Source organism: Pavona decussata, unplaced genomic scaffold (genome assembly GCF_977016875.1).
Source record: "Pavona decussata unplaced genomic scaffold, jaPavDecu1.1 SCAFFOLD_254, whole genome shotgun sequence".
In the NCBI taxonomy this organism is placed as follows: Eukaryota; Metazoa; Cnidaria; class Anthozoa; order Scleractinia; family Agariciidae; genus Pavona; species Pavona decussata.
In genome coordinates this window covers 5,881,489-5,894,464 of record NW_028145657.1, presented here as the reverse complement: position 1 = coordinate 5,894,464, position 12,976 = coordinate 5,881,489, and the positions used below count along the sequence as shown (strand labels likewise).

The window sequence follows — 12,976 nt, the reverse complement described above, 5'->3', positions numbered from 1 at the left end:
CTAGAAGCCTCTGCCTGGATCAATTTCTAGAGTCAACAACTTTCCCGAGTAGATTTATTTTTAGAACGTATGACAATTGAATTGTCCTTGCTCTCTTCTTTGATTCGGTATTTGAGCTCTGGTCGTTTCGAAAGTCCCCTGAGACCCATTCTAAAAATAAATCCACTCGGGAAAGGGTTGACTCCAAGGCTTAGCATGAGAGACAGAAGCTCTGGGTCAGGGCCTCTTGACCAGATCAATTCCTAATCAGTCAGCAATGCAGGTCATCCGGTGTAGTGTTAACACAGCTTGTTATCTCTTGTGGCGATTTCCAACCCGTTTAGAATTACAGAAGAATCTCGATAACTAGAACCGCCAGAGGAAACAAAAAACTGAGTTAACGAAAATGCCAGTTATCGGGGATTAAATTTGTTAATTGGTTTAAACAGGAAAAAACTTCTTTCAGGTAACGCAAGCGATAGTGTCCTTCGCAGCTGTTCTCTGTGAATGTGAAAAGCGTTGCGTGACGAGACAAAGAACGGCGCGAGGGCCACTATGCTAGCGAGAAATTCGAGTTTATGACGGTTTGAGTTAGCAAGATTCTACTCTAAATCAGATCAAAAGAAAGAAGCTTATCTGCGATCTGTTCACTCACATTCACAGAATGGAACAAGGAATCAAGTCACGTGACACAGAACAACATCAATAACCACAAAAATGAGTGGGTGTCCTGTTCAAAAACTGATGAAACAGATACCCATTTGGTTGCACTCGTTTGACCATTTTCTGTTTTTCAACATGAAGGGTTTCAAATGAGATCTGAAAGAAATCTCACGATTTTACTTTAACCACAAACGTCTGAATAACAATCTTTGAGTTTTTGGGCATAACAATAGACAACTGTTTGGAAACAATACTTAGGGTTTATCTTAACTGAGGGAGACGTCGTGGATCTGTCCCCAGATTTCCTGGTTACCAATCCAAACTGTGCTGATTCATCTGATACCAGGTCTCCTCAAGTTTCTTTAGAGCCGTGAATTTACTTTGATAGCTCATTCATCATCAAATTCTACACCCTTTCTTTCAATTCAGCCTCAGTCAACAGTCGGATTTCACCGGTATCCCAGTCCAGGCCCTGCAAGAGAAAACAAAAAGCAGTTAACAGAAAATCAAGGGGAAAAAAGCACATGACTGTTTTGCAAGGTTTATCAAATAAAACAATAAGCAACAAATCATACATCAGCAAAGAAAGTTACAGCATGAACATAGAACGCATGGGTACTATTAACATTTGGTAGGTCTGTTGAAACTTGCAAGAGAGTGGAACCGGCAAAATATTGAAAGGGTGAACGCCAAAATATAACGCGCGGGAAATGTGGAGAGGGTAAGCCACTCAAAAATAACACACACCCAAGGAAAATTTTGTCCATTATTTGTTTAGGCTATACACTAGTTTTTGTGAAATAGCTGAATGGAGAAAGAAGAAGTCTTTAGTTTTCTCGATACTCGTTCGTTTCAAAACACCTCGATTGTCTGCCAGTTTGTCCAATCATGTCTGTTCTCGTATCGTCTGTGGATGGCTGAAGTGCCAATTCAGCTGTCTGTTTGTTTTAATCATATTTCCCCAACATCTCACCTTTTTGTTCTTTTTGGAGTATTTCTACGGCCTTATACTTTCTAGATAAAACGATTCATTGGCATAAGCATCAAAAACAGAAATTAATTAACAATTGTGTTCATCTGTATTTATTTCTCATTTTTGTACCTGTCTGCTCTGTTCATAGGAAAACGCCCCACACGGAATTGTTCGTGGCCAGCGTTTAAAAATAAAGCTGAAAAGTGAATATATGAAAATTCATACATTTGAACTGCAGAAGAAAGTATGAATAAGTGAATGATCATTACAGTTATATATGCAAACATTTTATGTTATGTTGTGTTGTGTTATGCTATGTTATGTTCATACATTACGAAGCAGTTTCTTCATGGTTTAATACTTATGGCTCCAAAGCTATAAAAAAAACTTCTTCCTTCTCCATTTATCTGATCCACAAAAAAACAGTGATACATTAACCTCTGTCCTTGGGAAACAGCTACCAATCTTTTTTTTCAGAAGAAAAATACTCCACAATGACGGTGGTTATTCAATAGTTAATTCTCTCTCAGCTTAAATATGATTTTAAGACAAGTGCTATTTTTCACCTGCCATTAGGCTCAGTTGTTTCCGTTTCAATTGGTAAACCACTTGTTATTTAAAAACTGGAAATACCGGACAGCAAAGAAGCGACGACAAATTCTATCCCTAAACTTTGTCGTAGCGGAATGAGAAACATTCTATCGTTATTGCACCAGCCGACTATGACAGCGGAAAACTTTACCTCACAGATAGAGCGACAAGCAATGATATGCTTTCTACAGAAAGCAGCCCGCGTAACAGTTTTACCATCTGCACTCAATTACCCGTCATGGTGTTGTTTGTATAAATTTGAGTTTCAACCACCGCACACATCACATGCACGTTTTACAGAGACCCACACGAAAGAACGAAAACAATCGATAATCTTAATCGCAGAAACTGTTTGTTTCCTTAAAATGATAAAAATGAAAATGATAGCTCTTTATTAGTTTCTTGAATGAAAGCATATTTCCGGTGAACCTTCTCACTTCACATTGCAACATCTAATACTTTTGTGGAGCAAATACTCTTCACGCACCTTTACTGATTGAAAAGCGGTAAGATTTTCAGCGAGATAATTTGCTATGGATTAGTCAGCAATAATGTCAAAGGAAACGTCAACCCCAGATAGGAAAGAGTAAACAACTTTGTAATCAATCCGTTGCTTTGCTTTTCCCGTCTGGGAGACAAATCGAAAGTCGGTTATATTTCGTCTGTTTCCGTGACCATAAAATTATTACACACAAACTCGGCTTTTACTCGGTTGTCAATAAAATGCGCGGGGCCAGGCCAGGGGTTCTTTTTGTTTGTCGATCTATTGTATTATTCACCGTTTTATTAGATTTGATTCTGATTTCGCATTTCGTTTGTTTAATTATCTCACAGGTTAGTTTTGAGACAAATTCCTTTTATGTAAAGCTACAGTATCTGTTCGTCTACACCGGAAAATCAAACGCAAGAAACACAAAATGCAATGACCAGCTTTCCTTGACTCGCGAGTTTTTTGTTACGGCCACATTTTCGGTGTTATCTAGTAACGGATAAGATAAAACATTACTGCAGATTGTCATTTGGCAATGGATTGTTTGCGCTACCCTTCTACTCGTCAGACAAAGAAGGTGCGAGTTCGAATCAAAGGTCTTTCAACATTTTTGACGTTAGAGTTTGTTGTCATCAGGTGAATTTTTTGTGAAAGCTTGTGATGTTTTATAGTTTTATGAAGCCCGTGCAAGAACATCACATAAACACATCCCAGTATTACACAGGAGCAATCAAGTGATGCGTTTTAACTCTGTTTATACAGGCATAGGCCTTATCACGGTTTACGACACCATTTTGACGGGTAGGCAAACAGGCTTGAAATAACAGTGTTTGTATGGAAATCCGATGTCAAATAATTTTTATAAACTATCGCTTCTGGAAAATTCATGAATTGGAAACTTTTGGCACTAGGAAAAGGATTTAAAGAAAAAAAAATTGAGGGATGTAGCTGTGACAGAAAGCGTCCAGTCGCGTTTTGAACTTTCCATACATTTCCCTGTATTTTTTCCCGCGAATTATTTTTAGCAGAAGTCCACGGCTGGTTCGCTATACAGACAAATATAAGGAAAGTTCCAAACACGACTGGACGCTTTCTGTCACAGCTACATCCCTCCAATTTTGTTCTTAAAATCCTTTTTCTAGTGCCAAAAGTTTCCAATTCATGAATTTTTCTGAAGCGATGTTTTATGAAAATTGTTTGACATCGGATTGCCATACAAACACTGCTATTTCAAGCCTGTTTGCCTACCCGTCAAAATGGCGTCGAAAACCGTGATAAGGCCTATTGTGCGAGCGTTAAATTTTAAGTCTCCTCGCTAGGATCACACAAACGAACTGCGAAAGACTCATAAAATATCACAAAAAAGACATGCAACTAAGCTTCATTAACTTAAAAGAATAAAAAAACCAGGCGACAAAAACAGATTGAAAGGTCAGAAAAATAAAACGCCTCGAATTGAACTCCATCAAAAGCAAGCATGTGTTGTCAAAAGGTTTTAACCAAAGACGGGCCAGAAGCGTTTCTTACCAAAAAGAAACTATCTCAAAACTGGTTAAGTTGTTGAGTAGCTGAACAAACAAATAAACAAACACCAAAATTTTAAAAGAAAAGTAGAAAAAGACACCCTAGCACCAACTTCAGAGCCGTATTTAAATAACAAGCTTTTCACTGAGTTGTTTACAGGATTGACTACGGGATGAACAAAACAGTCGGAAATCATTAAAGTTGCATTCATAGCACAGTGGGTTTTTCTTTTGTAATTATAATTTAAAGTTCATTTTCTACGATTTGCTGTTAGTTCTACCCGTCAGAAATTGTACCGATAAAACAGCGACCGACTTTCAAATATCTAATCTTTGTTTAAAATAAAGAAAATTTTTAAATAAATGTTTAAACTCAAATAACTCATTGGAAAGTTAAATGGTTTTCTTACGCTTAAACGTTTTCTTAGTTTGAAATTATCACGTTCAGAAAACGAAACACAACAAAACGCGAAACTGTTGATGATACGCGAAATTGCTGTTCATACCATCGATTGAGGTGGCGTCTCAACAAAGCCCACATGAAAATGTACAAGATGAAATAAGAAAGTAATAGGTACGGCGGAACCCGGTTTTTAAGGAAACTTTCGCATGTCCCTTGGCGTCCGTATTAACCAGTTTATCAGAATAAACGTCACGGACACATGTTTCATTGATACAGTCGAACCTGTATAAGCGGTCACCCTCGGGGAATGGCTAAGTGGCCGCTTAATACAGGTTGACCGCTTAAAACAGGTTGCACAGAATACATTTCAAACACAATAAAAACGACATTTTATACAACATTTGATAACTTAGTGTACAGTTTATGAACCAAAGCGCTCAAAAAATCACTTACTTGGTTAAAAAAGTTCGGCGTTAAAATGGTATGACAGCTCATTAGAAACTCAATTGCCTGGCACCCTATTTGTTACCATATTTAAGTGGTTTACTTTTACAAAGTGACCGTTTAAAACAGGTCAAGACAATAGAAACAGCTCGTTGGGACCTAGTTTAGGGTGACCGCGACCGCGTAATAGAGGTGACCGTTTAATAAAGGTCAGGATTACAGTAATTAAGGGAAATAATTTTCGGGACTTTGACAACTGACCGCTTAATAGAGGGTGACCGCTTAATAGGGTGCCGCTTAATACAGGTTCGACTGTAGTATACACTGTACGAATGAAACTTATTGGTAGCTTGTGCAGAGAGAAGGTGGTGTCGAGACTGCGCATTAAGCGAGTGATCGTAAAGCGGGGTTTCACTGTAATGTGACAAAAAAATGTATATCTTGTAAAACAGTGTCCATGTCTACCGGTCTTAAAACGCGGCGTTGCCAAAATTATCAAGGAGAAAATTGCTTCCAATTCCGCAGTGACGCATGCCATTCCGTTCTTAAACTGAATTAATTTTCCGGCCAGCTTAAAAAAAAGGGGAATCATTTTAGTTCCGAGGGCTTTACAGATAATGAGCATGTGCTTTACAACTGAAGATCGTGTGGTTATTTGTTCTGCAATGCGCTGGCAAAAGAGCTGTTTTGTGTAACTAACATCAGAGTTTATTCGAGAACTTAAGTTATCACTCAAAGTAAAAAGTAAACTTTTATTTATATTCAGCTTTCAATGTTAATTGCTTTTAGTCTTCCATAAAAATCTTACGAAAACACCGAAGCGATGATTCCCGCTATTTTGATGCTTCAACAAGCAACTTGATATTTAAGAAAAAAAAAGAGGCGAAGAAGTATCTATATCTTTAAATTTTCTCGCAAATTAATAATAATAAAACAACAGGACCGTGACTGTGGTAACCCTTACCTCACAGATTGAGCGAGCAATGCTTTACATGTATGTACACAGAGACGAGCCCGTACAATAATATCTAAGAATGTACAGAAATTCTTTTCCATTACCTTTTTTTTTCATCACGTTTTACCATCCACTTTTTACTATCCACAATCGAGTCTCTATTTTTGACTTCCCAAGAGCGAACGCACCCCACGAACATTTCATTTCAAAAACGGTTGAGAAAATGATTTACACTTAAAAGCGATGTTTCTTAATTGAAATAGAGATAAAACATTTAATGGCGTCCTTCTCCGTTCACATCAGTGCTATATCAGTTTTAGGGAGCAAGAGCGCTTCACTGCTGTATGCTGAAGGGCAAAAATGTTTCCATTCAGGTAATTCGCAATGGATCGGTCATCAATATCTTCACGGCTCTGTTGGGTTTGAATCCTATTTCTAATCCAAAATAGGAAAGAGTAAACAACCCTGTAACCTATTGCGTAGCACAAATCGAAAGTCGCATACTCGGCTTTTCGCAGGGTTGTTTACACGATGAGCGAAACTGGAAACCCGTGAAATGCACTAGTTAAACAGTGGTTTCCATCATCAAGTCGATTTTAATCGGTAGTGATTATTATAAATCAAAAAATATTTTTTCATGTATGATTTACTATTAAATCTACCCGTCAGATATTATACTGACACAACAGAGACCGACTGCCTAAATACTCAATCTTTGTTTAAAATAACGACAATTTGAATAATAAATATTTCAGCACACACATAGGTCACTGTACATTTTGGTGGTTTTCTTAGTTTTAAATGTTTTCCCAGTTTAAGTGAGTAAATTCAACAACAAAACACAATAAAAGGGCAAACCTGTTCACAATACCCCACACGGAACTTTACCAAAACAATCAAAGCGAAAGAAAACCAAATTTCATAAAATAGTGATATTTCGCGCTGGAACGTCACTATTTAATGTGCCAAACAGAGGCCTATTGGCTGCTAAAACAAAGGGTTCTTTTTTTTTTTTTTTAAACAAAGGGTTCTTTTATTTTGATGGTCGACTTGTTTCAATAACAAGGAGAACGTTTGTCAACGGCATACATCGCTATAAGATGCATTGGTGATTCTAATCTTCCAATGGGCAACTCAGTGAACTGAGGTACAACTATTTATAGACAACTATAGCCAATTTTACGTCGTGATTGGTACGATACTCAAAAAAGGCGAAAATAAAGTTCACATAATATACTTCCATGGATTTTGCGAAATTAAACACAGAGGAACCCTGCTAAAACGACCACAGATCAGTAGCCGGTAAACTTTTTGTGGTGCAGTGAAACCTGTGTTAAACGAACACTAGCGAGGGTTCTGAGGGTGTCAGCTTAATACAGGTTTCACTGTATTACAAATACACTGACAGGACTAAGCACTTTTAAAAGATACGTAATAAAAGTTAATATGTGACCGTCACATGAAAATTAGTTTGAGTAACGGTATCGGCGCCATTCCCGGTAGAAATTTTGACAAAACAATAACATGAATGATTTAAACGAATAAAGAAAAGGAACCATAAACAACAATTTCCGTCGTACGCGATTTAGCACGAATGAGACTCAATCCTATACGTAGTAATATTTCAAAGGATGAGAGAATTATTGAACTTTTCTTTGCATATGCAGTGTATCACGTACCACAGATGCAAGGCTCAAATAGTTCACTTTACCTCATTAGATTAAAGTTACACGGCTTTCTTGAACGAAACTAATTGAAAGAAAATTCCGTTTAGTGTATCCTTCCCTCGGAATTTCCAGAGACAGTTTTCAAAACATTTTGTAAAGTAATACATAAGTTAAAATCTTTCTTAGAATTCAACTAAAGTTTCTCCTGTGCGGTATTAATTTCTTGAAACAAGCTAACGGGGAGTTTTTCAAGTATTAAAACGTAAAATATACAAAGAGTAAATACAAAATACAATGAAAGTAAAAAACTTACATGGTAATCTGTGCCCAAGTGGATCTCCGTTCCCTGCACTGCTACAAACAGCTCACTGGCTTCTTTCTTTGTCATCTTAATACGCCCCAGCCCCAGGCCCCTCAGCTGAGGAATACCACTGAGATGCTGGGTCAGTTCACTTACTCCTCGGCCCAGTGGATTGTGGGATAGGTCAAGCAACTCCAGCTCCGGCAGATCCTTTAGTGCACAGGCAACAGCTGTGACTTCCTTTTCACCCATCTGTGTATCCCTCAGGTTCAGCTCAGTCAGATGAGGCACACTGGGCAGGTGTTTGGAAAGCTCAATGATCCCCTGACCCAGCGGGTTGGATGCTAAAGTAAGATCCTCCAACTTTGAAATACTTTGTAGACTACGGGCAACAGCTGTGACTTCCTTTTCACCCATCTGTGTTCTTTCCAGGTTCAGCTCAGTCAGATAAGGCACACTGGGCAGGTGTTTGGAAAGCTCAATGATCCCCTGACCCAGCGGGTTGGATGATAAATTAACATTCTTCAACTTTGAAATACTTTGTAAACTATGGGCAGCAGCTGTGACTTCCTTTTCACCCATCTGTGTATTCCACAGGTTTAGCTCAGTCAGATGAGGTACGTTGAACAGGTGTTTGGCAAGCTCACAGATCCCCTGACCCAGCGGGTTCAATGATAAATTCAGCACTTGTAACTTCCGGACAAATTTAAGAGACTCGGCAAGTAGCCGACACTCTTTATCTCCCATATGAACATCTGACAAGTAGAGTTGGGTAAGTTGTGGTAAATGGTGAAGGTTCTCAGCCAAATCACTGAAAGTGCCGTGCAAATTACTATGTGACAAGGCGAGTTCATGCAAATTATGGGCCTGGTGAAGTTGCTTGAAAATGTCAGTGGCGGACTTGGCTGTTAAATTAATAGAGATAAGAAGTAATTTATAGAGATTGCTGGTGAAGGGAATGCAGGAGACCAAAGTTTCTATTAGCTGAACATCGCAGGATTCCAAGTTAGTAGAAATGTCTATGACTCGAGGTCCATTTACAAAAGGCAATACGTTAGTTACAACCGTCAGGTCCTCACTTGTTGGACCTATTAGGGTTATCTCTCTGACAAATGACAGAGAATGGTTCTGTGTCCGGCCAGACGTGCCCTCAGTCTCATTGCTGTTCTTCCGATTCTGCACGTGATCAACAGGCTTTTGAAGAGGAGACTCTAGTGCTGATGTGAGTGCAAGGAGTAGTTCAATACACCTCAGATATCCATCACCATTCCCAATGCAATTTAAGTAGAGGATCATTTGCCCGCCTCCTTTTTTGAGAAAAAAATCGTCTTTTAACAGATCATTGTACTTTTCTACTTCAGCCGTAGTATCACCATGACAGGTCACAAGGACAGTTTCCAAATCGCGCAGAGAGGACATCACACCGTCATCTAGCTCTCCCTCGAAGCCAGAGATGAAAAATAAATAACTTCGTTCGGGTAAATCGTAAAATTTTAATGCGTGTTCTCTGGCAACAAGGGGCAGCTGGTCTTCATCTATCACTAAAACACTGTTCACACACCGAAGAAATCGTGGGAAGATATCTTGTCTGTCTGAGGCCGGACAACACAGTAGACAATCTAAACTGATAATACGAAACTGTCTCTGATCTTCAGACAGGTCTTCAACAGACGGTGTTTCAGTGAAACTGCACTCTATCAGACCTTCCTTCTCTCCTATTACCCGCAGGTGACTCAAGACAGCACTGGCAGCTTCTGATGACAACTCACACACAAATTTCAGAACTTCAACCATCTTCTTGACTTTTTCAAAGGAATCGACTTGCGATAAGCAGGTGAGTTCTTCTTCTTTCGCACTCGTCAATTCCTGAACGATAAACCAGGCAGAGAGAAATTCCTGAATAGTCTTATGCAGGAAGAAAACGCCTTTTTCAGGACGAGCTGAGCTTGAAAGCTTCGAAATTTGAAAGAAACCGACAGACATAAATTTCTCAATGATAATGCAAATATCTTTAGGCAGTTTGCTGAGTTTGAAGTAAAGGCAGTCGTCCAAAAGAGCATCAAATGCTTGTTTTCCTAATTTTATGAGGTCTTCTTTGTACTTATCTACACTTGAAAATGCCGTATCTGGATTTTTGGCTGCCAAGTGATCAAAGAGGGTCTGAAAAAAACTTTCGTACAGGCCCGCCCGAGATGCAAAGCCGAGTCCTCGATGATCTTTCTCCTTCCAGGTAAGACACAACATCAACAGGAGCAGTGGTATTTTTGCCATATCCCACAGGTCGCGTTCAGTCAAGAATTCAGTAAATTTAGCCACATCATCTTGGTGATGCAGGAACTTGAGTGCAAATTTTTTAATTTGCTCTTCACTGTCAAACCCATTCATCTCGAACTGAGCATGGCTTGGTGCTCTTAGTTCTTCCTCTTTTGTCGGCCGCGTTGTTACTAGAACAGTACAATCTCTCAGTTGGCTGCCTTTCCAAATTCGATTAACAGCTGATGATTTTTCACTGCTGTACTCATCATAGCCATCCAAAACAAGCAGGACTTTCTGTTGGTTCTGAAGAATGTATTCATACAATTTATCAAATACCGTCGGGTCATCAGCAGACAACAATTCAGCTTCTTGTAACATGGAGGTGATGTCTTGAGTATTGCAGATGTCTCTCAGCTTAATTAAAAGTAAAACATCGAATTTCTTTAGGATTTGTTTCTCGCCCCTTGACCAGTCTACAGCAAGTTTCTTTGCAAAAGTAGACTTTCCTATGCCAGGCCTTCCGTACACAAGAATTCGTTTAGGGATGAGATGATGTCCGCGCCCCTCAAATATCTCAGTGTAATCTTCGAGCTTCTCCTTTTCTGTTCCAGCAAGTTTTCTGTCATCTCTCAGAAATGATAACTCCACATACACCTCGTCAATATCCATGGTGTCGTCTGGGTTCCAAGGAGTAATCATCACCTGACTCATGATACTGTTGTATAATGAGCACAGCTGATTTTGACTCCACTCCAAAAATGCAGCTGTAGAATCTGTTGGCGAAATGAAATACATCTCTATTTTAACTCTTACACACGGATAGGGTACATTTCTTTAGGGGTGGGGGGGGGGGGAGGAGGAGGGATGTGAGACTGGGAATCGGTAATTTTGCACAAACGACGTCAACAGATCAGTTATTTAGTTCTGATTTAATTACAGTGGAACTTCTCCATGCAAACAAAAACACTAATAACAAAAAAAAATTCCCTTAAAAATAAAAGGTTTATTTTCAATGACACAGGGGAACGCAACTTGTTCTCTAATTAATATACCGTAAAATTTAATTCCGAAAACAAGCCCCGGACGAGGCCCTTTTTGAGGGGCTTATTTACCGAGGGAAATTTGCGTGGCAAAATCGGCTGGGCTTATACTTGGAGGGAAATCTGCGTCTCAAAATCGATTCGCTTAGCTTATTGTTATACGCTTTTACCAAGGTATAACCAAGTAAAAGAACTTTTCCCGGCGTTACTTTTCAAATATTATTTCTTCACACTTTTATACTCTCAACAACTTTCAATGACAAGATGAAGTTGGAAGGCAAAGAAAGATTTGGTCTAAGTCCAGTTTGGGTGCAGGGTGGTGGAATAGAACTTCCTTGAAAGAACTTTGTCTATGGACCGAAGAAATTCAAGGCGAGGGTGAAGAGTGAACTACGAAAACAGCAATAAACAGTGACACTTTTTGACTGCAATCATTTGGCAAACAGAATGTTTCTTTTAATTAAAATAATTTATGTGTTATGGTACCGTTTTTGCTTTGGTTTATTTTGTATTTTGACGCAATTTCCAAAATACAAGCCCCCGGAGGCTTATATTCGGAGGGGCTATTGAACAGGAGGATTTTTTGCGTTTCGAGTTTGGGGGGGCGGGGGGGGTTATATTTGGAGGGGCTTATACATGGAGGGGTTTATTTTCGGAATTTCACAGTATAAAAGCTCTATATCCACACATCATAAAACAAGACACCTGGAGCGTTTACGCGGGATGTTTTGGTCGATGAAAGCATTAACTTTGCATGGCTGATCACCACAATTTGTCCTCGAAGTGTAATATCTTGGCCGTGAACCCTAGAACTTCCAATGTTCAAACTGTCTTGTACTTCTTAGAAGTTATCCTTTCGATAAGGCGTGTTTTCTTCTCTGAAAATGGCATATTGGAGTCTCGAAAATTTACGCGCTGAAATTTGATGACTTTATATTGGAGGTTAGGATACCTGACCAAAAACAGGTTGTCTTCGGTTGTCTAGTGGTAAGGTTCCCGCTTAGACTACATTCCACTACAGGGGATTTTTTCCGTATTCGTGGCGAATCCGGCACATTTTGTTAGCGGATTCGTTTTGCCGTTTGCACGCAGCTGGGTTTATCCGAAATAAAAACGTCCCTGTTTGGTCGCGTCTCTGAAGATTTTGAATCCGAAATCTAGAGTGAATACTTTGTATCCGATTACTGTTTAATCCGCAATGTTTTGTAGTGCAAACAGTTTCGGGTTCTACTCTTCTTTAGATAACTTCTTTTCCTAACTTAAAAAAAATCCTCTAAGTGTTTCTTATGCTTCGTGTACTAAAATTCAGAAACAAACAAGTGTTTGCCAAAAAAGTAAGAGAATGTCAAAATGAACATGATAGAATGATCTGGGACTGAGATACACACGATTTACCTTCAAATTTTGAACAAAGTTTAATTGGTGAATATTAAATTTACAGGTTTTACAAGAAATTGTTCAATTCTCCAAATTAATCTGTTTCTAAAACTAAAAAGCTTACAGAAGTTAAGAGAAGTACCTCCAAGTCTGATGCGCTTGGGATCCTGGTTACTAGGAAATGATGACTCTCTCTTTGATTTCTTGCTTGAACTATTGTCTGATGAATCTGAGATTAAAAACAAGAAATCTATTAACATCAAAGCAGCCTGAGAGGTCAACACAGCAACCATATGACATGAATTTTTCGTAAT

At 38.9% G+C, this 12,976-nt stretch overlaps 3 protein-coding genes and 1 long non-coding RNA gene across 4 annotated transcripts in view; 1 reads left to right on the top strand and 3 right to left on the bottom strand.

Moving 5' to 3' along the window:
* The window catches only part of LOC146456791 (NLR family CARD domain-containing protein 4-like), a 180,480-nt gene that overhangs the window by 45,432 nt on the left and 122,072 nt on the right, over nucleotides 1–12,976 (bottom strand). The window contains exons 5-6 of the mRNA XM_085092764.1: nucleotides 12,805–12,891; nucleotides 9,255–11,018 (exon numbers count right to left, since the gene is read on the bottom strand). Of these exons, the coding sequence (XP_084948890.1) occupies nucleotides 9,255–11,018; nucleotides 12,805–12,891 (1,851 nt within the window). The remainder of the gene's footprint in view (nucleotides 1–9,254; nucleotides 11,019–12,804; nucleotides 12,892–12,976) is intronic.
* Nucleotides 1–12,976, bottom strand: part of LOC146456793 (death domain-containing ATP nucleosidase-like) — a 96,241-nt gene that overhangs the window by 13,166 nt on the left and 70,099 nt on the right. The window lies entirely within an intron of this gene.
* Nucleotides 1–12,976, top strand: part of LOC146456795 (uncharacterized) — a 79,448-nt gene that overhangs the window by 45,614 nt on the left and 20,858 nt on the right. The gene's annotated exons all lie outside the window — the stretch shown is intronic.
* The window catches only part of LOC146456792 (uncharacterized), a 131,634-nt gene continuing 119,689 nt past the window's right edge, over nucleotides 1,032–12,976 (bottom strand). Inside the window, exon 13 of the mRNA XM_085092759.1 lies at nucleotides 1,032–1,114. Coding sequence (XP_084948885.1) covers nucleotides 1,049–1,114 — 66 coding nt within the window. The 3' untranslated portion in view covers nucleotides 1,032–1,048. The remainder of the gene's footprint in view (nucleotides 1,115–12,976) is intronic.